This window comes from Stegodyphus dumicola, chromosome 9 (genome assembly GCF_044657685.1).
Source record: "Stegodyphus dumicola isolate Sdum_Otavi_A_Nest chromosome 9, ASM4465768v1".
Lineage (NCBI taxonomy): Eukaryota > Metazoa > Arthropoda > Arachnida > Araneae > Eresidae > Stegodyphus > Stegodyphus dumicola.
The window spans coordinates 88,996,280-89,023,377 of NC_140776.1; the positions used below are offsets into that span (position 1 = coordinate 88,996,280).

Here is a 27,098-nt window from a genome sequence, read left to right on the forward strand (position 1 = left end):
AACATTGAATAAAGCAGTAAGAAAATGTCTCTGAAAAGAGTGTGTTAAAAATTAATGACAGTTTTTTAAGAAAATTAGCCTAGTCATGAATTTTTTGAAAAAAAGCTATAATTTAAAATCTCTGGCCACAATTTAGCTCATATTAATCGAGTTAAATAATATACATCTATTTTTTACTGAAAGCTGAGAAAAGCAGATGGTATAATTTAGAAACTATGTTCAGTTTTCTTGGCATAAAATAACTATAACACATTTTTGTCATGAGTGTGCTTGCCTTTCTATTCAGAGCTTAGCGGGGGAAGGGGAACTCATCAGTTTTTTGCCATAACATTAAAAATATTTGGTTGTAACAAAAGATTTCCACCAAAAATTTTTCTTAATAAAGACACATGAAAGCAGTATCTTCAGTGTGGGTAGCAATCACCACCCAAATCTATGATTTTCTGGACATGTTTTGGTAGTTTTTCAAAACCTTTGGCACAGAAACTTGGTGGTTGCAAGTCAAAAAACAGATCAACATCATTTCGGACGTCCTGTACAGAATGGAATATAGCACCAGCAAGATGGCAGTGAATGCAGACACATGTGGTCTTGCATTATCTTGATGGAACATTACCTTTTAGTGCCACAAATCAATTAGACATTTTTGCTTGATAGCAGCGTTAACATGGACTAGCATCTCACTGTACACTTTACTGTCAAGGGTTTTATCTTTTTCCAGATATTCTTTGTGGATAATTATCACGGCAATCCCACCACAGTTACAAAGCATGATCTTTTTGTCAGTCAAATTGCGCTTTGCGACGCTGCCAAAGGGCTCACCAGCACAGACTAAGTCCCCTTTTCGGCCTGTGTTGTTGAAGTAAATCCACTTTTCATCACAAGTGATGATCTAGTTTAGAATTTTGTCCTTGCATTGATATTCGAGCAGATTAGTGCAGGCCCAAACACGTCTGCCCTTATCTGCTCGAGTCAGCTCATGCGGCACCCAGCGATGGAACTTGTACCTCAAGTTTATGCGATGCATAGTACAACTAATGGTCATGGAACTAATGTCTTAACTCCTTAGCAAGCTCCAGAGTGGTTAGATATTGATCTTCTTCCACAAATTTTTGCAGGCGGGCCTCATCAACATCAGTAGGCTGGCCACAGCTACCTGTGCTTCTTGAATGTCATGTCCTTCTTTTCAAAACTTTCGTTTATAAACATTCACAGTGTCATATGATACAACATTAGTATCTAAAGCTGTATACATAATTTGGTGACATTCTGTAGGTGACTTTTTGCAAAAGAACTGGAAGTCATGAATATTCTAATCTGGTATCGTGTACTCGATAAAAATATTTTTTTACAAATTTCACAACTCAGTGTTCTAAAGCAAGTCTCTTTCCTTTAAATGCCAAAACTTGACAAAACGTGAAATGTTTGCACAAATGATATTTCAGGTAGCGGGCTTTCATAAAACTGTTCCAGCCAATTAATGCATTTTCATAAAGGCAGAGTTGCTTTTCCTACTACTTAATCAACATCAGTTCCTCCACCCAACAATAAATAAATTGCTGTGCTGTTACAAATAATAGTCTGAAACCACCAAACCATTTGTCAAAACATATGATTTTTTTTTTCATATGCAACTTTTCATGCCCCTAAGTTGGTCCTCCATCAATGTAGAAGAAGGGCAGCAATGCATGGGTGGCTCTCCTTTCTATGCAGCTAATTGACCTGACCCCTGAGCTGCCCTATTCACCCTGTCCAAAAGCTGGGAGTGGAAAGTACGAGGGAGATTAGCTGCCTTCATAGGACCTGAACTACCATTTCTATAGTAGTCTATTCAGGTATGGTTGTGACTTTTAATAGTATTGTCAAATTTGACTCCGGCTGCGTGATCGCTAGACCGAATTTAGATACCCTCATGTGGCAGAGTATTCAATCCTGTTTGGAAAATGCCCTAATTGGGTCTTGGTTGGAAGTTTTGTGTTTTTTGACTGTTCACTGCAACTTTTCATCTTACACGCTAAATGCTTCCATTGATATGTGATTCATTTCACTGATATATAATGACCCTTTTCTCATACTTAAATGCAAGGTAAAATGCATCCTTCTTGGAGGAAGGATACAGCATCTTCCTCCCTTCAAAGTAAATCAAACATTATCATTAAAAAAAAAAAAAAAAACTATGTTAATATATGGAACACTCAAAGCTCTTCTCGTGACAACAAAATTATAAGTGTCTGTGAATTGTTAATAGCTACACAAAAAAAGAAAATACAATAATACATGATATACTTGGAATTCTTCCTGTCACAAGCAAATTTAAATATTTGTTATTAGGACTGGCCATTTAAATATGGTTTACTTTTTTTTAAATTATGCCAGCCTAGACTCTTTTGAGCATACAGCACCTTGCAGTCCAGCAAATAAAGAAAACTGTTCCTGTAGTTGGAAGAGTCATAAAGAAGTCCAATGAAAGAACATCTTGCAAAGCAGTATAAGAAAAAAGATGTCTAGTCACTGGAGCAGAGACACACAGCACAAAGTCTGAGGAATCAGCAAGTCCAAATCTAAAAAGATGAGCCTGTAAGTAATCATGTTGCATCATGAATCTGAAGGAAGCTACAATAGCACTTGGCAGAGAAACACAGATGATTATCCAATAAGGAGCACAAATTCTTCACAGTTGCAACATCCCTGTAATAACAAAGTCTGGCCTTATGGATGCACTCTCTAATAGTCCATTTAATGTTTCTAAGAGGAACATCTAACTCAGGTTGATTAAAACCACAACCCTCCTTAGTGAGTGCATCTGCCTTCTCATTGCCAGGAATATCACTGTAACTGTGAATCCATTGCAAGCTAACATCCCTTCCTGGCTCAATTAGAGAGCTAATCAGTAATTTGCACTCAGTGGATATAAGGTCAATATAATCTGTAATAGTTTGAATAGCAGTGTGAGAATTCACAAATAGAATAATATTATTTTGTATTTATATAAGTTGACAATTTATTGATAACCTTCACACCATTTAGACAATAGAGGGTGTAATAATAAAAAAAGTACCATTATGCCACTAGCTGACAGCACTTGAAAATATGTAAAATACTAAGAATGTGTGCAAATATTAAAGTTTAAATCACAAGCATAAGAACATTAAAATTTAAATTATGAAAAAAGTTTTTAATTTTATTTGTGAATTATTTCCAGTATTTATCTCTGGTTATCTCACAGTTGACTATAACCACAAACTAAGCTGTAATTCATAATTACAGAAATAAATTCCTATCAAACCAAGCTGTAATTGTTAATTATAGAAAAACATTCCTATCAAACCAAGCTGTAATTGTTAATTACAGAAATAAATTCCTATCAAACTAAGCTGTAATTCTTAATTACAGAAACAAATTCCAGTCAATGTCATCATCTCATACTGTCAATGCAAAAGAAAACTTGTGAAAATTGGAAAAACTTCTTAAGCACCTGAAGATGAAATAAAAGGATAATATTTGCAGTGGTTTTAAAAACACTTATTCTTTTGGATTCAAATGGATAATATAATAGGGTTTTCCTACTGGCACTTAGTTCCTTCACAAATGAGATAGTAGAGATAAAAAAAAAAAAATCTGTACACTTAAAATCACTAGCCTCATGAAAGTTTATTGCCAGACACAACACTTGCCAATCCTGAAAACATAAAAATATAATACACAGCCAAGGTTTATGAACAACAGCCAGGATATATGAATAGCAGCAATGGATACAACAAGCTAAGATTGCATGCATTCTAGATATTTGGAACACATGAGAAATCACCTTAAGACACAGCAAAATCAAAAGCACATTTATGTAATCACAAATTAGAAAAAAGATTTCTGAATCAGAAATCTGATCAACATCTAAACAGAGTTACATCTGAATGGCACATAATTGAAAATGCTAGCAAAAATTCCTTGGGCAAAAAATTTTAAAATTCTTATGAAGCTATGAGAAACAACACATATTTAAAGTTTCACTTTCAGTATTTCCAAATTACATTCCCACTAGTCTCGAAGGAAAGCATAATTTAAAGCAAATGAAATGCTCTCTCTATTTATTATTTAAAAGTCTGCATTTTATTTTACAGCAATTTTCATTATTCAATAATTACTTTAAATATTTTCTTCTGTTATTTTTCTTAAATACTTTTAAACAATAATACCTAAATTCACAACAGAATTCAGAAAAATCAATGTTAGTATTTTATTTCAACACAATCAAGCAACATTTGAGGAGAACTCTGCTTTGCAACTTTTAATTTACATACATTTGAGTTTTTTACAATGAAACCTGCTTTCTTATTAGATATTTTTTTTAAAAATTCTTTGCTCTATTTGTTTTCTATGTAACAGTTTAAACTTCAGATTTATTCTTGCACTATTTCAACAGTTAATAACTAATGAAATGATTTATTTTCCAAGTGTTATAAACTCTCTCTTTGCAGATCTGTTATTCTTAATAACTTCTTTACCCTGCTTTCATCCTAATATTTATTATGTATTAAGAAAATAAGTATGAAAACATGGAAATAAATTAATTAAATGATTATAATTCTTTCTTTAAGTGCTTTAAATTAAGAATCGCCCTCCCAACAAAGCTGAATAAAATATTATAACAAATGGAATCATGCAAGTGACACTACAAGAAAAATATTTACCTTGTATTTCCTCTATGCTTTTAATGATAAAATTTGTTGATAACCAGTTTTATGTTATTGTATTGTAGATAACCAGTTTTATGTCCTTGGACAAAATGCCCTTTTGCGAACAAAATTTATATTTATTAAGATTGAATTCAGTAAATTACCTCAGATTTTGTGTAAATTGCAATAATAGCTAGATTCAAGAAAATAAGCGATTCAAGAGATGGGAATCAAAAGTTTAGTGTCTAAAATCCTCATAGCTACCGTGCATAAAAATAATGTGCCCAAAAAGAATTTGTCTATCATAGCACCCACCTTACTTTTTACTGCTGTTCTTGAAAAGTCCTGCATTTATGTGAAGTTTCATGTATTATTAGCATAGTGAAACAACAATAACTCATATCAATTTAGATTTTTTTTCGCTCTAGCCACCAGCCAAGATAAAAACAGTACAGAAACAATTCTATTTTATTTCTCAGTGAAGGCTCTGTATGCTCACAATGTCTGAATATTAATTAGTTTGAAATTAACATTTTCAATAAAAAATACATTATTTGTAAATACAGGGGTGTTTGTGGGACCCCAAAAAATCCCCTGAAACTTTTACGGACTTAATACCGACATTTTGGAGTTTCGAGAAGGGGGGGAGAGAAATGAAAAATTACAATTATGAAGTATTGAATGACCTAATTATAAAAGTTAAATGAATTACTTTTTTTGCAAAATTAATAACCATAAATTTTCAAACATATAAACTACTACATTTTATGTAAATATTTTAAATTACCTGAATTAATTCTTTAAAAAAAAAATTATCTAATTTCTGCTGCTTTTTTTTATTTTCTGATGTTTGTGGGCTTGTCTTTCTTTTGTGGTGAACTTCATAATTGCAGGAAGGTTGACTTTTATTTTCCTCATTTACAGTTGAAGAAATTTCCTCGAGAACTGCACATGCAGAGGTAGAAGCAGTTTGCTTTTCTGCTAATGTAGAAGGTTTTTCAGAGACTTTTATAGGTGACTCACCTGAAATACATGTTTTTAAGTCCTCTTGATATGTTTTCCAACTTCTGTTCATATTCAGTAAGAGATCTTTGTGAATTGGATCAGTCATTGGATTTTTTTAGCCATATTTTTCACATTAGGTTTCTTTAGAAGCCATTAAATCATATTTAATAGTCTGCACTGCATCTAGGGAATCAATCTTAAGAGAGGTTCTATAGTCAGTGACAAGTGTATCCATTAAGTTGAATGCACTTTCCACTAATGGGCCATGGAAGCAACTAAGGCAGGCTTTGACCAATTTAGCCAATGTAGGATACTTATAATCATTTGCGAAATCATCTTTTAAATTAAAAACTTTAGACCAATATTTATCAATTGTACACTTGACTTGATTTCCACTTTTATCAGATGTGTAGAGCATTTCTTTGGTGATATCAATATCACGCTGGCATAACCTTATTTCAGCTTCTACTTTTGACTTTTCATTATCACTAAAAATATGGGACATAAAAGATGATAATTTTTCAAAAGCTAATATTGTACTGGTTTTACCTCTTAGCTCTGGATCTAATGCTCTAAAATTAATTAGATATGAATTTTTAAGGGGTAATTTCTGTTTCATATGCTGTGCTGTATTAGTATAAGCTTTCATCAGAGAAATTTGGAATTCTTTTGCTATTGGCTGATTCTTTGATAATTTCTTCAGGAGAGTGGAAGCTTCTGCACCAGTAAATATTACTTTGCTAGGTAGATGGAATTCTGGATTTGTGACATCAACCTTTAATAAATCATTATAAAATGTGCACTCTTATATTTTCTGGCTTCATAAAAAAAGAGAAAAATTTTGCCATCAATTTATAAATACTGGAATGTACGACGGCAATTCCAAAAAAAGGTCTCCTACATTTTTAGATATACAAAGAACCGTATATTTTCTATAATTGCTACATCACTTTAAAGACTGAAGAATGCTTTATTTTTCAACATAATCGCCATTTCGGTCAATGCATTTTTGTAGACGCTGCGGCAGTTTTACAATGCCCATGTCATACCAGCTTGCCGCCATGCCCTTCAGGAAGCGTTGAACCTCATCTTTCACCTCATCATCTTAGCAGAACCGCTGTCCAGACAAATGTTCTTTCAACTTAAGGAACAGGTAGAAATCGATGAAGTTCCAACGAATATTTGGAAGGAGATCGACGGTTTGACGGGCGACGTGAGGACGGCGTTATCGTGGAGAATGCTTACACCCTTGCTCAACATCCCTCTTCTCCGATTCTGAATTGCCCTTCTGAGTTTCTTCAGTGTTTCACAGTACCTGTCAGTGTTGACTGTTGTCCCAGCAGGCGAACGTTTCTGACATCCATGCACGACTGACTGTCCATACACTTCCGTCAATAGACGGTGAATTTCAACCGGTTTAGCGCCTTTTGCATTCAAAAATCAAATAACTGCGCACACTTTGCACTTGGCGGTAACGTTTATCGGGAGCTCCATTTTGAATGGCTGCCAAGCAAGACTGAGCATCCGAGTGAAGCGCCTGCATGCTTATGTGGTAGCGGAGAAGGCACCACTCACAACAGTGTTGCCAACAACCTTATTAAACTTTCTGTACGTCCCCAAAAATAGGAGACCTTTTTTTTTTGGGATTGCCCTCGTATTAAATGAAGCATTGGTTTTTTTGTTTCAAATAATTTAATATATGTGTTGAACTCTGGTAATACTGCTGAATATAATGCCATATGCAATAAAGTTTTGTTTTGCATAACAAATAACCCATTTAGTATTTTTTTTTTTTTTTTTTTTTTTCCGAGCTAAAGCATCCTTTGTGAGTTGTTGGGAATGCAAGCAAGAATACACCCCTTCAACAATTTTTTTCTGAGCTGCAGAAATATTTCTTTTATTGTATACAGTTTCAACATATGAAAAATAATCCCCTTTATCAGTTTTATCCAAGTAGTGAAAATAAAATGCAATAAGAGCATCCCACAGATCTTTGATTCTTTCTAAAACACATAAAATGTACACCCACCTATGGTCTGGTCTCTTCAAGGGCTTAAGTTTTTTAATGGCAAGGGATTCACAGATTTTGAACAAATTTTCTCTTTTACTGACGCTTTTCATATCAAAATAGATGTCATCAAACAAATCTTCTAAGTATCTATCAAAAGATGAAGCAAATTTTTTTGCACAGTGATTAGCTGTGTGACATGTGTCACCAATATCTAATAAGCGAGGTGCTTTGTTTGATCGTAGTCTGGTTTCAACACCCTTTTTTTTTCCACGCATGGTGTTACATGAGTCCATTAATACACTAATTAAGTTTGCCCATGGAATATTATTATCTTCAATAGTATTAACAACTGCTTTAAAAACAGCTTCTGAATTGCAAGATTCCATATTTAGAGATGCAAATTGATGAACTACAACTTCATTTTGATTGTTGTCATAAAACTGCACCAATATTGCCAGTATACTTTCTTTAGCATTGCTAGTACTTTCATCCAAATTTAGAGAAAATGGAGTCTCCTTTACAGTTTTAATGATATTTTACTTAATAGTTTTTGCGAGCCCATATTTCATCTTATAACATGCAGTAGTCCTGGACATTTCCAACGAGTTTAGTTCCGTCTGATCGCGGCTCAACTGTTTGCAAAGTTCAATTCAATTGGGAGCTACACTGAAAGAAAAAGAATTCTCGGCGATAAACGAAGTTATTAATACCTCTTGGCGTGCTTTTCTTGTCACTGTATCCAATGGCCGAGCATCAGTCTCCAGTAAGTCATCAGTATTTTTTTAATTAGCATAATTACTTAATGTCATTGAATGTCTAATGCATTTTGAATATTTATGTGCATCACAGTTTTAGAATGATTTGTGAAAGCCTTGATTCCTTTCCCCACCATACTTCAGCAGTGAGTTACAAAAGACACAATATGCTTGTCCAGCAACATTTATTTTCTTGCACCATGTGCCGATGGTATCCCCATTACCATCTCTCCGTTCAATCCAATTCCACCTAAATGCATTCCGGACACCTTCTTCTAATTGTACAATATCACTATTTATATCGAGAAATTTCATAGTGAAATTCTCTTGCGTACACAAATAAAAAAATATTTCAATAAACGAAACGAAAAATTTACACGTGCATCAATAAATGAAACAAATTTTACACAGTGGAGAAAAAAGTTGAGAAGCGATCAATGACAAATAGCTAATACGGCAAAAATTCCCCCTTCTCAACTTATTGGCGCCATGCCAGGAGAGATAAGACCTTTGAACCCAGAGTCACGTGATCGCACATCTGGTCGAACGAAGTCTCTCCCTTTTTTTTTCTGCCACGCCTAATTGCCGAAAAGAATCCAGAAGAGAATGTTCGAGAACCGGGGGAATGAGTCATAACTCGCAATAAGGAAAGAACAAAAAAGAAGTTTTTTCCCCCTTTTCACGCATTATCACTCACTGCCTTTGGAGAAAGAAAGGAAAAGTTTTCACCACACACACTGACCTTGCGTTTTCTGCTTTCAAAGCAAACAAAATTACCCAGATCAAAATAAATAATTCATTATTATTCCTACTTCCTTTTGAACGACGATCCCCGGAATCGAAGTTCAAAATCCCCGGAATTCCGGGGTTTCCCCGGAGCACAAACACCCCTATAAATATGCAGCAAATTTATAAGTTGTGCATAGCAGATAACAAAACCCTTTATTATGGTTTTGATAATGAAGAGATTAATTACATAGTCTTTATACAATAAAATTTATACAAATTTATACAATAAAAGTGTTACACAAATATTATAATTTATTTTCCCTTTTATTACGTTTTGGAAAATTTAGGTATATTGTACTTTTCTAAACCTAAATTTCCAATCATACATGAATAAATCCATTAAAGCATCACTCATCATTTTTAAGAATAAAACACAGTATGGAAAAAGCATGCTTAACAAATCAATGCAACACATTCACAAAGAAGAAAAAATTGGAAAACGAAAAAATTGGAATCTTTTTGACATATTTAACACATAAGAGACCACAAAACGTAATGAAGTTTACTTGGTTAACATATTTATTTTCCAGTTCTTTGGCTTCATCTTCATTTACTAATTCCTTTGTTGACAAACTATACAAATAAGGAAAATTTTTGTTAGAAATTTTAGTTAATTTTATTAATACATGCCATTAAATGAAAATAGATATATAATGAAATAAAATAAAAATAGAAACTTTCAGAATTTACTCGAAATATTTTTATAAATTTACACCATCAATAATACTAATGTAATCAGCCAATAAATGGCACTGTAGAAAAGCCGCCAACAGAGGGCACATGATTGTAATACAGAATCGGAGAGTCTAGAGAATGTGAGTAAAGTGACCGATATTCCTGAACTATATGGATAAATATTTAGTAATAAAAGAGTCATTCTTCAAAGTAAAAGGTAAACACACAACCACCAACCATCCTGATGATCTTATAAAAATCAGAAGTGCAATGCGATGTGGATTAAAATGCCCATCGAATAACTCGCGTACCATGAGCATGAAAGAAGTTTTGATTTAAAAAATTTGAATGTAAGTGAACTGTAGCATAAATATTTTGAAATACCTTTGATAATTCTAACAGAGTATAGAATTATATTATTAATTAATATCATGGATTTTATCATGGAACACTAAGAAAGTTTCAGATAAAGTGAAAATGAAATGCAAAGGTTAACAACATAAGTAATTAACAGAATATCTGAATTATTGGAACAGGATATTGTAGATATCAAATCATTAGGAGAATGCGAGATGAATCTACAAGAAAAAGCAGATCAGATATTCAAGTGAGATCTAGAAATTGAGGATTCAATTCCTGAAGTATCTGATCTGGAAACAGAAGTCGAGAATGATCAGGAATACAGACAGCGCATTACTTACGTGAAAGCAAAAGTCAAGAATTATCTCCAGAATTCATATAGAAATAAGGCAGATTTGTCACTGTAGAGTAATTCTTCACTTATTTCAAATAGCGATCTAGAAAAACCAAGAATAATTTAGCGAAAATTCTTGTAGAACTGTTTGAGGGTAATTTAGAGAAGTTTCAGAAATTTTAGTCCCAGTTTGATAATGCAATTCACAGTTACGAACTCTTACCTACAGTAGATAAACATAATTATCTTAAAACTTTCTTAAAACGACTAGCCTTAATTAGTATTCAAGGATTATTGGTATCAGAAAATAATTATGCTTTAGCAGTGGAATGGTAATGCAACGTGATGAAGATGGAAAATGGCATCTTGCTTATTGCATCAACAAGAAAACAACAGAAGCACAGAAAAAGTATCATTCCAGCACATTGGAGTTAATGACAATTATATTGTTACGAAATGTACAGGCATGGTGAGATAACTTCTCCACAAAGCAGTTTTAAGGTTGCCATAAAATGGTAAGGGAAGGCAGGGTTGCCACATTTGGCGAGAAATCACCTGTTTGGCGACATTTGGCGATATGCCATGGACGGATGAAGAACCTTCTGGAACAAATTCTTACCGGTTTAGCCCAGAATATTCTTGAACACAAGCTGAAAGCTATATAAACCCTGCTGTCCGCAATCAGTTAGTGTGTGTCTCAGAGAGAGTGCGAGATAGTGTGTCTAATCTAGTTAGTCCGTGCGGAGACGATCCAGTTGACTGCCAGCCAGGAAGTGCCGAGTGGGTCGTCAAATGCATCAAAGAGTCTCTTAGTGTATCGCAGTTAGTGCATCGTCAAGATAGTGTGTTAAGCTCCGGGAACAACTGAACCAAAGAGTCGGGAGCTGTGCTCTGTGTGTCGTCGAGTGCATCGCGAGTTGTAGCGTGGAGAGTCTTGAGAGTATGTGGAGTTCTGAGAACGACCGAGCAGAGTCGCGAGCTGTACTCTGGTGCTTTGCAGTGAAGCTGTCTCCACCATTATAGCCTGATAACTGAAGAATGTGTCGCTGATTGTTCCAGTGAGTGTATAGTAGATCTTCGACGACTGCAAAACATGACTTTGGAGCTGTCCTGATTAATATTGTCTAAATAAAGTGTGTTTCGCTATTGCATCAAGTTGTGTCGTTGTAATTCACTCTAAATCCGCATGAACCTGTACTTATGAACTGGTGTCGGAAGATAACACAACAATACGGATGTTGGGCAGGTTAAGACCATAGAGCTGTAATGTACTAGAGAGAGAAACGGCAACCCTGAAGGGGAACAGGAATGCGAACCACGTTTGGAACATTTCACAGATCGTATTTCCCGCGGATCTTCCTTCCCATTACAGTTCTATGGAGAATTTGTGAGAAGCAAATGCTTTGCGTGTACGCGCATTGTTTCGGACTTCAAAAATGATACTTTCGTGCTCCGCATATAGATGAAATTCCAGATACGTGAAAGGTGGAGGAGTAACATTTCACAGCTGAGCTTTTTCTAATGTTTTAAAACGTAATTATATAAAATGTAGAGGTTTTTTTATCCACTCTACTTGCCGTTTTCTAACAAAAAATAGATTTTCTAATTTTATATAATATATGCATACATGAAATAACATTTAAATAAAAGTATCTTAATATATATGTATGCTTCTAATAACTGTGTTCCGAAAAAAATGTTAAAATTTTAGTAATACCATATAATTTTAATTAGTCTAGTATTCTGCTTTGGCGACATTTTTCATTCGCCAACAGACTGCTTTGAATGCGTTTGTTTATATATTCTTTGTATGCGTTTGCTTATGCGGACATGTGCGAAGTAGTAATGTATGTATTTAATACTTGGTAATGTTGATGTAACACTGTGTAAGAACTGCATAAAATTATGTTTTTTTGGGGGGGGACATGAATGACTTTATTTTATCCCCTTTTCTTGCATCCAAATATAACAAATATGTTTGCTTTCAATCACGTATTTTCTTTCTTATATCATGTTTCTGGCATTTATTCCAATATTAAGAATTTGTTAAGTATTAAGAAAATAGAAATTATATAGCAGTTAAATTTCAAAACTTTAATAGTTTTAAGTTTCTTTTTAAAAATAATTAACATTATTTAAATTTTACCTTCTAAAATTTTTTAAAATAAGTGCGACTACATTGTGCAACGTGCATAATATATATATATATATATATGCTAGTAAAAGGGAGTCTTAATTTACCACTTTTCAGTTTCATAATTTCATTATTTACCACTCTCTCTTCCTTTTAACTTATATCTGCTATACTGACATTCATTTTTAGTTCAATTAATCTAATATCTTTCTCACTTTGATTCGCCTACTCCGTAGTTCTCTGTAATACACCGTATTAACATTAAATTTCCTTTTTGTATTAATATTAAATTTCCTTTTTGTACTATTTTCTGTTTTCACTCATTTTTCTTATGTTATCTATTTTTTTTTTTTTTTTTTTATTATTCTGTCCTAAGTACTAAAAAACCTTCTTTTTTATTTATTTATTTTATTTATTTATTTTTTAGTTTGTTATTAGTTTATTATTTATTATTTAGTTATTATTTTATTATTTAGTTCGTTCTCTCCAGTTTTATTTTATTTTATTTTAAATTTTGTAGACGCCGAGGAACATATTACAAAATATTATTCTACAGCATGAAAATTATTTAAATTTAAAAAATTAAAATTTAAAATAAAGTTAAATTTTAAAATAAAGTGTCCAATTTTAGGGAAATTAATAATTTTGGCTGGTGTTTATCGATCTAACCTCTTCTGCAAATTCAACGGCAGCTTCTGCGAAATGACATCTTTCCAAGTTCGCATTTCGAACTAAGAGAAAAGAGAGGAAAAAATCGCCAGCCATGGCGATAGTACGCCAAAGTCTGGGTTCAGTTCCATTTCATGCCCAAACTCCTGCAGTTCATTCCTGTGCCGCTTTTTCACCCGGTTTTGAATGGTGATACTCCGTCTAGTATATAACAGGTCTATGGTTAAGACAGTTCTTAATCGGCAAAAGATTTACAATTATTACTGGCTGCCAAGCTCTCATATATATGAATGTAAAGAAGACTACAAATCCTCAAATAGCCCGTTGGGTGTAGTTAAATTCCAGCATATGATTTTGAAATAAAATATAGGCCAGGAAAAAGAATGTCCCATGTTGATGCTTTGAGTAGAGGTTCTGTATCAGAAGCCGATGAGACTATGATGAGAATAGCTGAAAATTTTGCCAGTCTCTAACCGAAGGAGAGCAAATACAGCAAAACAACATGGTGACCAAGACCTGAAAGGAATTATTGACATTTTCAAGAAGAGACAAAAAGAACAAACTGCTGAGGAGAAACAAATAAATAATAATTACGTGTTTAAAAAGAATATACTGTTTTGGAAAACCATAGTGGATGGAAAAGAGAGACATCACCATGTGATTCCTAAAAGCATGATGAAAAGTGTAATGGTTAAATTTTGTGATTTATTTGTCTCTTTTCTGTGGATAGAACAGTTAGAAAATTTATGGAATTGTATTGGTTTCCAGGCATGAACCGATACGTAAGAAGACACATATCAGTGTGCATTGAGTGCCTTATGAATAAAGTGACAGGTGGCAAGCAACAAGGACTGTTACATCCCATAAAACTTGGTAAAAGACCATTTGCTATTGTTCATATGGATCACTTGGGTCCTTCCTTAAAGAGTTCGAGAGGTAATCAAGAACTGCTAGAGATAATTGATAACATGACTAGATTTGTGAAAATTTTTGCAGTTAAGAATAAATAATATAAGTTAATAATTTGCAGTTTTTGCAGTCGTAAAAATCGTAGTTGTTAAAAATGTCTTACAGTCTGAAGAATTTTGTTAATGACTTTGGACCACCAGAAAGACTAATAAGTGATAGAGGATCTAATTTTACTTCTTATCAATTTAAACAGTATTGTACAGATAACGGAATACATCATACTTTGAATTCTACTAAACACCCCCAAGCCAATGGTATAGTAAAGTGTGCCAATAGAACAATTTTAGGAATGATAATGACAAACTTGACAGATAAAGAACACAGAGATTAGGTTTTGAAAATAAAACAGACAGAAAGAAATCTTAACAGCATGGTAAAACAAAACTAGGAATAAGACTTCATTTAAAATGTTATATGGATATTCGCCCAGATTTACTGATGGTATACTTAGGAAGTTAGCAGATAAAGATCCAGATACACGGAACGATCTGCAAGAAATTCAAGAACAAGTGCGAGGAAGAATTGAAGAACAGCAAGTGAAAGTGAAAGAGAGATTAGATAGGAAGAGATGTCATACACTAATATCTGAACATGCAGAAATTGTTGTGATGAGATGTTTTCCTAAAGCTACAGGTCAACCTAGCAAAACACAGCCGAAATATCGAGGACCATTTATGATAATGGAAGTATTACCTAGTGATACCTACAGAATAACACAACTATAAGCGAAGAATTGAGGTCGTTACTTCACCACCACTGCTCATGTGAGTCAGCTGAAACTATGGAGGTGCGATACCAGCTCTAATGATGATGATGATGACGACCAAGATACTGACCAGTTATCAAGCTCGATTCCTCGGCGGAACCCACGAAGATCTGTTCGCAAGGACTAACAGAAGTACTCTTCCCTGCAATTAAGATGAGACCTTTCCATTTTTTTTTATGTTTATCTACGTATATTTGCTGACAGAGACTCTGAACTTTTGAACATTAGACTGAAAGATTTATTTTTGATATGTACGTTAAATAATGTGTATACGAGTTGATGTAGAAATATTTATTAATTGGAAAATTAATTTGTACTCACAACAATCGGTCACACAAGTCAAAATAGCCAAATGTAATCAGCCGATAGATGGCATCGTAGAAAAGCTACCGATAGAGGGCATCGTAGAAAAGCTGCCGATAGAGGGCCCACGATTGTAATCCAGAATCGGAGATTCTAGATAATGTGAACGACGTGACTCATATTCTTGAACTATACGTAAATATTTAGTGTAGTAATAGAAGCATTTATAAAACACTAGAGTCATCCTGCAGAATGAAAGGTAAACATACAACCACCAACCATCCTGATGATCTTATAACACTAAACATATACTATGCAGCGGAAGGGGAAGGAAAGGGAAAAAAAACCGTTTCATACCTTCCATACCACTAACTCGCTGATGAATACAATTTCAATACCATTTTACAATAAAATCAATATAATTTTGTGCCTTAATGAGATGACTAAGAATATACCGACATTTAATGAAAGTTTCCCGCCACTGCAAATATCCATCTGCATAAACAATTTGCATTGGCAAGTTTAATCATATTTTATCATACAATTTTTGGCATTTGAAAGAAAGAGCCTTGCTTTAGAACACTGTGCTGTAAATTTTGTAAAAGAATATCGTTATCATTAAGTATGAGGTGACTGAAATGGAACTATCACGCTACCAGATTAGAACCATCATTTACTTCCAGTTATGTTGCAAAAGTCAGCTACAGAATGTGTCACCAAATCACGAGTACAGCTTTAGGCACTAATGTAGTATCATGTGACACTGTGAAGGTTTGGTACCAAAAGTTAAAGAAACAAGGACTACGAGATTCGAGAAGCAGAGCGCTCTGGCCGTCCTACTGAAGTTGATTAGGCCCACCTTTGAGAATCTGTGGAAGATCAGTATGCAACTACTCAAGAGCTTGCTTACAGGCTGAAAAGGGGGTTGGTCTGCACCCGGGGAGCCCAATGGCAATGTCACAAAGGCAATCTGACTAACAAAAAGATCATGCTTTGTATCTGGTGGGATTGCCATGGTATTATCCACAAAGTGTATCTGGGAAAAGGTAAAATCCTCAACAGTAAGTTGTACATCGAGATGCTAGTCTGTGTTAATGTCCTATCAAGGAAAAATGTCGAACTGAGTTGTGGTGCAAAAAGGTCATGTTCCATCAAGATAATACAAGATCACGTGTCTGCATTCACCAGCTGGACTCTGTACAAAGTCAAATGGGTCTTTTGCCATACCCACCATATAACCCTGTACATACCTCCTTCGGACTGCTACCTTTTTTCCCACCTGAAGCTACATCTTGCTGATCTTCCATTCTGCACAGGACGTCGCCACCAAGTTTCTGGGCCAAAGGCTTTGAAAAACTACCAAAACATTGGTAGAAAATCAGAGATTTGGGTGGTAATTACTACCTGCAACTAAAGGTACAGCTTTCATATCCCCCCCTAAACTTTATTAAGAACATTTTTTGGTGGGAAACTTTCATTTTAAGCAGATATAATAGATTTATGCATATCTCTCTAACAAGCACTTTTTGACACAAAATCTTGAAGTCACATATGTGCAGAAGTCAACACTGGCACACGCTGGAACATGCTTTTTCCCATCACATGACAGCAATTTCAGCTGAACTTCACTGATGCTGTGCAATATCCTAACATGTTTGGCAATCATTTTCATGAATGATGGCCATCACATTCAACATTTGAAATCCTAGATACATTGCAATCTGTGCTGTCCACTATACATGTTATTGACAGAACTGAAGTGCTACCTGTCTGTGGCATTTTCCACCCAGAAAGTATAGTGTTTAGTGACACTGACTGCCATAATGTAGGGGCCCAGGTTCAAATTCTGGAGAAGGCATATATGTTTCTAAGCGTACAGTGTATGTGTGGCAAGGAGGCACTCAAAATAGACGGTGAGCTGAAACCTCTCTAAAGGTTGATGATAGAGGAAAAAGCAGTGGGAGACTCTAGAACTTCCCCCTAAGGCGTACTCTCTTAGAATTCCATATAGGAAGGAAGCTTAACAGTTAGCAAATCCTAGCGATACCTGATATGCATAGATGGATGCACAAGTACCACCTTTCTTCAAACTGTATCTGTTTGAGCCTCAATAAAATCTGTAGCAATAAAATTTTTCATTATTAAAAGAATCTCATGTCCTTTTGTGCACTTCTGCAAAAATTATATACTGTCTACATTTCAGTGAAAACTACAGTGTATATTATGCTACTGTTTACATCTTTTGAATTATCAAATTATATTTTCTCCTACTTTTGGATCACACATATAATACATATATATTCAAATTATTTTTAATATATATATATATGGGTGATCCAAAAGTAGCAGAAAAAATAATTTGATATATGTATGTGTGTGTATTTATGTAGGTAGTTAGATACAGTAGAAGACAATATTCACCATAACAATTAAAAGCAAACTTTCAATTACACTACTTTTGATTGTTTTACTTGAACAAACAGAAGCAAATCCAGTGGCAAAAAAGTTACAATGAATGTGCTCTTCAGGGAAAGACTTCATAGTGTTTGTTCTAAATGAATAAAAAATACATGTTTTCACACTGCTGGTATGTCATCCAGCAAGTATGTTCTCAACAGCAAGATGCCAAATATTTCCATGTATAAGCTGAGAATTTTTCAATGCTGAGATGATTTCTAAATAACTGTATACTTGCTGTTACCTCAAATAAAAATAACACCACTTTAAGGACAATAATCTATTTGTAGTTAATCTTTAAATAGACTATATTATACTAAACCAAAAAATGAAATAAAATTTAATTTAATTTTAAATTTAACTTAAACTGGTTAAATTTAACTTGAGGAAAGGGCTGCTGCTTAGTTCCATTCCAATTTCTAATATCTGAAATTTAAATCTGTGAATGTCACACAAGATTGCATGGCATCTGCATTCTTGCAGAATTTGCACACTACAAAGTCAGAAAGCTGGATGTCAAATATCCAGAACGATCTAATAGCTGGACCTCCCAATCATTTTTTCATGATAAAGTATGTGAAAGATCTTGATTCTTAATTTCACTTTAGCACTAAATAAAACGCCTCCTGCTGAAAAAGCACAATTATTTATTACCATAAATCTGTATAATCTGTAATTTGGCTCTGCAGTCACGCTATACTGCTTAGCATACATCTCAAACTAATACATTCTAACAAAATTTATCACTGATTTTAACCCCTCAGGGGCTCACTCTTGTGAGTACGGGTGTGGTAATCCCTAGGTACCCTAGCTCTTCAGGGCATCATCTTCTTGGTGAGATGAGTGTCACAATCCTGGGGCCCCAGTGATCTGTCCTCTTTTCCGTCTCTTCTCCTCTTCTCTGTTACCTTTTCCCTTTTCTTCTCCCTTGTGGTTTTTCTCTTCGGAGGTTGGGGCTTGTCATGAGAAACTGGAACACCCCTTGTCTCTAGTTTTCAATTGCCGAGAAAACTGCCCACGTGTTTGCCGTGCGTGGAGACCCGTGTTGCTGGAAAAGAGGGTCCTGGTAGTTGAGGGACGAGGTACTGCCTCCAACACACTGTTTTGGCCTCTGCTTCAGCTAAACGGGAGGCACCTTAGTTGTCCTCACGGGTGTCAATCGGCTGGTCACTAGTCCTTGTGGTCAGTGGCTTGGGGATAAGCTCTCGGGAGTATCTGCTTTCGGGAAAGCCGACCGTGGGGCTTCAGTTTGTGTATAGACCTGGTTAGCCCTGGCGCAGGAATGTGTGTCCCCTTGTTGGGCTCTGTGGTGGGTGGCGCTGCTGGGTCCGAATCATATTTCATCTTCAATATGGTTACTTCAAATGAAAAATACGAAACTTGCCTTCCATCAAAAAAAGTAAAAACGAATGTGAATGCAAGAAAAGAAACTCTACTTAAATTCCTTGTCATAACCAACTCAAAAGGAGAACTTCTAAAAATGTCACCATTCCTGATACAAAAACATATACAAGTGACTATTGGCGAGCCAAAGACAATAAAACGACTGCGCTCTGGAGACCTTCTTATAGAAACAGTTTCCCCAGCTCAATCTGCTAACCTTCTCAAATTCGGAAAACTTGGGCAAGTCGACGTTAATGTGACAAAACACAAATCATTGAATTACAGACAGGGCGTTATAACTGAGACTGACCTCATCTTTGTCTCAGAAGAAGAAATTGTGTCAGAACTGTCCGATCAGAATGTCAGTGCTGCAAGGCGGATCAAGATGTGCAAAGAAGGTCAGCTGGTCAATACGAAACATGTAATCCTGACTTTCAATTCGCCTGACTTGCTGAAAAGTATTAAGGCCGGGTATTTGCACTGCTCCGTAAGACATTACATACCTAACCCCTTACGATGTTTTCAATGCCAGCGATTTGGCCACTCAAAAATGTCCTGTCGTGGCAAACTCCCATGTGCACGTTGCTCTGTGGAAGGCTATGACAGTGAAAATTGTAGTGCCAGCCCACTATGTGAAAATTGCAAAGGGGAGCACACAGCATTCTCTTTACTTTGTCCAAAATGGCAGTCTGAGAAGGAGGTGCAAAATATAAAAATAACTAGAAATATTCCTTCTGCAGAAGCAAGAAAACTAGTAGCAGAGTCTCAGTCTCGAAAAACTGTATCCTATGCAGGCACAGTAAAATTGGTCAAATTTATAGGCACCCAGACAATCAACACAAAATATAAACAACCAGTCCAAAATCTACAACCAGAATCCTCAACAAAACCAGTCCAAAATCCTCAACAAAATACACCAACAAAACCGAAACATTCAATAATAACAATAGAATATAATAAAGTGAAAGAAAACCTTATGAGAAACAAAGAAATACAGAAAACATCAAATCCTGATAGAAACATAAGTGTCAGCTCTTTTTTTAGCTGTAGCTCTGAGCATCTTGACTTGGAGATGGAGGTAGAAGAGGGCTTAAACGTCCCAAGGAACTTACTTGCACGTAAAACCAAAACGCAGCATAGGAAAGACAAAAATAAGGAATAATGGCCACCTTCGTTTCTTGGAATTGTCGCAGTTTCCATCAACATCTTGATTACATCAAAGACTTGATCAATTTGCATCATCCTGTGTGGAAGTAGGAAAAGTTACCTACTTCCATGAGCCTACACAGACTTTCCACGCTCTTGACCTTGCCATCTGTTCACCACCTCTTTTGCCCTTTTGCACTTTTGACGTTGGGAATGATCTTCATAACAGCGATCATTTTCCTCTTTTAGTCTCTATCGCACGAGAAGGTGAAAATCCCATGTCAAGATCTCCTCAATTTATACTTGAGAAGGCAGACTGGCAGCTCTTCTCATCTCTTGCAGAGCTCACAGAAGAGATAGTGGAAGGTGTGGAAATCAATGATGCAGTGAAAGCCATTACTGATAAAATAATGCAGGCAGCTAGAACCTCTATACCGATGACATCAGGAATGATACGAAAATATTCAAAGCCATGGTGGAATCGTGAGTGTCAAGAAACCCTTAGCGAACAGAGAAGAGCCTGGGGAATTTTTCGCAGGTACCCCACTTTGTCAAACCTTTTAGCCTTCAAAAAAGTAAAAGCAAATGCAAGAAAAGTAACGAAAGAGCCAGAGGGATTCGTGGATACACTATGTGTCATCAATAACATCCTCTACTCCGAGTAAAAAGGTATGGGAGAGAGTTAGGAAAGGATGCGGTATGTATAATGATCACGCACTTTCCATCTTGGGAAAAAGTGGCTGGGTAATTAGCACTAAGGAAGAAATTGCAAATATTATTGGTGAGACCTTTGCGGCTGTTTCTAGCGGCAGCAACTATCCGCCAGCATTTCTTTCCGTGAAGAAATACTCAGACAGAACTCCCATATCCTTAAAATCTAGTAACTCAGAGCCTCATAATAAAGATTTCACTATGCTTGAGCTAAAGAGAGCCCTGCTTCAGACTGATAGGTATAGTCCGGGTCCAGATGGTGTCAGCCAGCTATGAAATGCTGAAACATCTTTCCTCTACAGCATTGGTCGCTCTTCTCTCTCTCTAGAATCGAGTGTGGAAGGAGCACTGTTTTCCCAGTTTGTGGAAAAAAGCTGTTGTCATTCCCATAGCTAAACCAGGAAAAGACCTGAAGAATCCCTCTAATTATCGGCCTATCGCATTAACTAGTTGCATCTGTAAGTTGATTGAAAAAATGGTAAATTGTCACTTAGTCTACTACCTAGAGAAAAACAATGTAATCTCACCATAACAGAGTGGTTTCCGTAAAGGTAGATCTACGACTGACAATATTCTCATGTTGGAGACCTCCATTCGTAAAGCTTTTGTCAGGAGTAATCACCTTGTTCTTTGACATGAAGAAAGCTTATGACAAGACCTGGAGGTATGGCATTTTACGAGAACTTCCATGCTTGTGACTTGCGTGGCAATTTACCGATTTTCATAAAAAATTTTTTTAGCACTAGGACATTTCAGGTGATGATTGGCTCTGTTTTCTCGGATATATTCGAACAAGAGGGTGCCTCAAGGCTGCGTTTTATGTGTTACTTTATTTAGTTTAAAAATAAATACTATTTTAAAGGAACTCCCCTCTACTGTGTCAGGGTGGTGCAGATATGAGATTTGTTGAGAGACAGTTGCAGATCACTCTTAACAGAATTGAGAAATGGTCAGAAAAACATGGGTATATTTTTTCAAAGCAAAAGACTGTCTGCATGCACTTTTGCCGAAAGTGAAATATGGATCCTGAGCCGGAGTTTCACTTTCAAGATTCTTTGATTCCTGTCGTACCAGAAGTCAAGTTTTTAGGAGTGATGTTTGACCGAAAGTTGACCTTCATTCCCAATGTCCTTTACTTGAGGAATAAGTCTTTCAAAACACTGAATATTTTAAAAGTCTTAGCAAAACACCTCTTGGAGTGCCGAGCGGGAATCAATGCTTCGCATTTATAGAGCTCTTGTATGCTCTAGACTGGACTAGGGCTCGGTTGTATATGGCTTGGCACAGTCTTCTACATTACTACAACTAGATCCTGTGCATCACCAGGCCTTGTGGATTTGTTCTGAAGCCTTCAGAACATCTCCAGTTCAAAGCCTTTATGTTGACTGTTATGAACCACCACTCCAACTAAGACGCGAGCAATTGTACCTTAATTATTATTATACTATCTTGTCACAACTAAACCATCCTTGTAAAATTCTGCTTGAGGACAGTGACCTCTCATTTGAAGTATGACCCTTTTGTAAAGTACTAATGAGATCATATATCAACAACTTTTCTCAGAACATAGACAAATTTACATTAATTATATTCCTGTATATACAGATGGGTCGAAAGCAATCGATCATGTTGGAATGTCTTTCGTAATTAAAAATCATATGGTGGGAAGATGACTTAATTGTTCAGTCCTGACATCTGAACTGACTACAATTTATAATGCCCTTTTATCTATATCTAGACATTGCTGAAGAAGGTTTATTATCTATTCTGACTCATTCAGTGCTCTGAAGGCTTTAGAAACATTCTCTGACACACAGAATCCTCTTATAGTTGAAATTTTAAAGTTGAATAAAATCCTAAGTAATCGTGGATTCGAAATTTCTTACTGCTGGATAGGAATAAAAGGTAATAATTTCATTTGCTGAGTTTTAATACCTACTCCTTTTACTGTTCACCATTTTATTATTTCATGTAGATTTTATGGCTTAGCTAATTGTTGTTTTATAAAGTTTATCTATCTTTTTATAAACTACCATGTATTTGGCGCATATAATCTTTCTGGTTATGCACCATTAACTCAACTACCACCACCACCACTGATTTTACACCTACATAAGCCTTACACCAACCTAGAGAATAATTTTCTATTATTTTTTACTTTCATCACTATGTGACTGTCAATGCACGACAACTTGAGAAATGGCTCATACAGTGATGTTAAAAACAGTTTTTAAAATGTTTACGTAGTATCCTGTCAATAATTGAAGTTAGAAACCATGGAGCCATGAAAACTGATGGAGATCTCTCCAAAGCTGCATCAATCATTCCTGCAGAAATCTGAAAGAATGAAGACTCATTATTTAATAAACAATCAATATTCTCTCCCACTTCATTCTAAACTTTGTAAAACGTTTTCATCAATTTCTACTATTTCTATTAAGCCCTCTGATATTACCAGAAGCTCTGTTTAGAATGCTACGAGTACAAATTTCTCGCACGTAGTTGTTCCCATCAATTTCTGTTCTTTCAGCCTTATTGAGCTGACTGTATGGTGTCCATTAATACACCCTTTATTTGATGGTAGGAAGCCATAACATTGCCATAAAATAATCCCTGCTTGCTCTTCTGTAAGAGGCAGGTCCCAAATTTTAATGATTTTTTCTAAAATGCAAGGAAAAAATACAGCAATATCAATTAATTTATATCCTTATTCATGAGAACAAAACAAGACTTATTGAAAATTATTTTGGGTTATATCAGGCAAAAGTGCAGATGTTACGAATAAGTTGTTATGTCCCACTTATACATAACTGGCACTAAATCATGCTGTTTGATGACAGTTTAACAGTTGATGGGATAAAAAATTTAACATAACCGCTTCAAATAATATAACTGTTTTAAATATCATCAATTGAATACCAAACAGCATGGTAAACTTTCATGCTGGCATTACACTTGGCGATTACAAACTTATGTCAACTGCATTACAAAATGTCTAGTGTATTTATGGCAATTTCTAAAAATGGATTTTTTGAACGATTACATAATCCATTTAGTGCTGTTTGAATTAAGAATAACTGGATTTGTTTTTTCTTATAACCAGATATCACTTACAATAAAAAAATCACCAAAATGCATGTCAGGTGCATAATGGAAAAGCAAAGTATATGTGAGATTTTATTTCATAGGAACTAAAAAAAGCTTTAAGAATGTGCAAGAAATAAAGGTACATAAATAACAAAAATAACATAATTCAGGCTTAATTTCCTCAGCATGCAATACGAGCCAGAAAAGTTTTAGCACAACAGTGTATCTTCATGACACAATCTTCATGATTCAGCAGACAAACATATCTTCATGATTCAGTGGACAGTATCATTTTACCAAAAGAGTATAGCAGACACTCATTAAGCTTTGTGATGACAGCCATTAATTTGAAGGTTTTCAGATATTGTAAACAAAAAGCAATATTTTCCAATTAATGGAATTGATGAAAAAAAGAATGTGAAGATGAGGTAATAAATGAAGATGATACAGCAGATGTATTCCATTGTGATAGAAATGGCAAAATAATCGATCAACTAATGGAGATAATGAAATCTGAAGTATGGTTGGTTCCAAGTTTGTTAAATTTCACTAAAGTGACAGAGAGAGGTTGCTGAGAATGAAAAAATTTCAACTGGCAATTTAGTCAAAATTCTCGATATGGTAATTACAAGGCTTGTACTTTAAAACTGAACAAGAAATAATGTCTATCTTTACAATTAAACAGAAAGTAATAGCACAAAAAATGAAGCAACTTAAAATAACTTACAGAGAAAGACATGCTTAGTAAAGCAAACAAATAAATATAGAGCTTTTTTTATTATTATTTTGATTCCCTTAAGGTCATGAATGCTTCATTATTTCATACACAATTATTTCAGATTTTTAATTTTATAATTTCAGCATGTCATCTAACTAGATTTAAACTGATAATCTAAAATTCAGAAGGTTTCCAAATACAGAATTGCCAAAGTCCCAACGAGTCAATGAATTTAATATAAAGGTACCCAAACAGATATTCCACTTCAAAGTAGGCAGTGCGACTTTTGGTGAATGGGTGGGTGGATAATCAGAAATACCTACAGAAGTTGTATCTTTAATAAGAGAACAATAGAAAAATTACTTTCAAAAGCCATCAGTGTAAAACAAAACTATATGTGGAAAATGCATAAGGTAATGAAACGTTCTTAGGATAGCAGCAGCTATTCTGTTTCAGGTGTACTGTACTATTTTGGCATATATCTCTCTTCTTCTAAATCTATGTCAAAAAGTTTCTTGAAATGCTTCATGCATTAAATAAAATCATTGTCAATCAAATGAGTTTTGCCTAGTTTTAAAATTTTTACTTAACTCTGTTTCTTACAAAATACACAACAAGAATAAAAGTAAAGAGAAAATTACACTTTATTTATTCAATTCTATAATAAAATTGGTCATACCTTGATGTAATTTGCGAATCACATTGTTTTTTATATTCTGAAAAATAAGTTAATAAATTAATAAAAAACATAATATTAAATTAAATAAAGCATCATATTAAATTAAATATAACAGCACAGATTTTACTTTGCCAAGCATAGACTTAGAAAAAAGTATCTGTCATGGACATCTTCTGATTAAGTAATATTAAAACTTCCTGAATTACACAGCAATGCAATATGAAAACATAAATACTGTTTATTTATTTGGTCATGTTTCTTAAAATACTGACACTGCATATATTATAGTACCCATTTTCAGGAATAGGAGGCTAAATGCAGAGGCAAAGTCTGCATTTAGTCTCAGCAACTGCTAACTGAAACAGGACAGCTTGATAAATACTTATCAAATATAATTCTGAAATGGAAAACCCCTACAGTCTCATTACAAGAAGCACAGTATATCTAAAATTTCTATGAAATGGATATACATGTAACATTAGGGTAACCACTCATAGTCTTAATTACTTTAAATAACAGTTTTTATTAAAATTTCTGTAAGTGTTACAATCTGCAGTTTCATAAATTTGACTAGCTTTTATAAGATCCTCTAGAATTTCTAAAATTTGATGCAAACAGAATACTACCTACATTTATTTACGTTTTAAAAATAAAAGGACATATATAGTCATTATGATTGTATTATCTTGATTATATACAACATTATATTCAGATAACTGCAGTTTTAAAATAAAACTTAGAAATGAACAAAATACAAATAAAAGACCTGTGTCTCAAAGAAGTTACAAACAATGCAATCAGAATGGGGAGAAGATCTATTGTGGACATATTTGCTTACTTAAATTTAGCTTTATATGTGTGTGAGATAAAAAATACCTAAATCAACTATATAATTCAATTTAGCAACAGGCTTTTAAATCCTCATTCTTTATTTATGTATTTTCTCTCTATTCTAAAAGTAGTCATAACTTTTCTGGACTACGTCATTTCTAGATTAATCCATCTTGCAAGGCTTGCATAACACTGATGACGTAATTAATTTGGAGCCTAAATTCATCCTTTCGAGAACTAAAACTTTTTTAATCTAAACTGAAACCTTCTTGGTGAGCTTCCATATTGGATAACCATGCACTTTAGCTTCTGTTTGTGTGCTGCCTGGATGCTATTTCGCTGTGCTCGCTTCCTACCATAATACTATCAAACTACTTCCCCACTAATGTTGATTATTTTTTTAATAATAATTTTGATCCCTAACATAGGTTATGGATTACGGGTTGAAATTTGGAACTACTAATCTGAAAGACAGTAATGATTATAGTAGCAATCAACTAACAGGAAATAATGAAATTAACAATGAATCAACTTCAATACTCTTTCAGTATTAAGTACCTGTTAAGAAAAAAGCAAGAAAAACTCGCAAGTAATGATAAAGAATATCTTAAACTTGGATTCTCATGAACTGGAAATGAAAATG

General features: G+C 34.6%; 1 protein-coding gene across 2 annotated transcripts in view; it reads right to left on the bottom strand.

The window, feature by feature from the left end:
• The window catches only part of LOC118204310 (tRNA (carboxymethyluridine(34)-5-O)-methyltransferase alkbh8-like), a 101,511-nt gene that overhangs the window by 11,352 nt on the left and 63,061 nt on the right, over positions 1-27,098 (bottom strand). For both annotated transcript variants that reach the window (XM_085823739.1, XM_085823738.1), the window contains exons 8-9: positions 25,625-25,661; positions 9,740-9,806 (exon numbers count right to left, since the gene is read on the bottom strand). In XM_085823739.1, the coding sequence (XP_085679865.1) occupies positions 9,740-9,806; positions 25,625-25,661 (104 nt within the window). The remainder of the gene's footprint in view (positions 1-9,739; positions 9,807-25,624; positions 25,662-27,098) is intronic.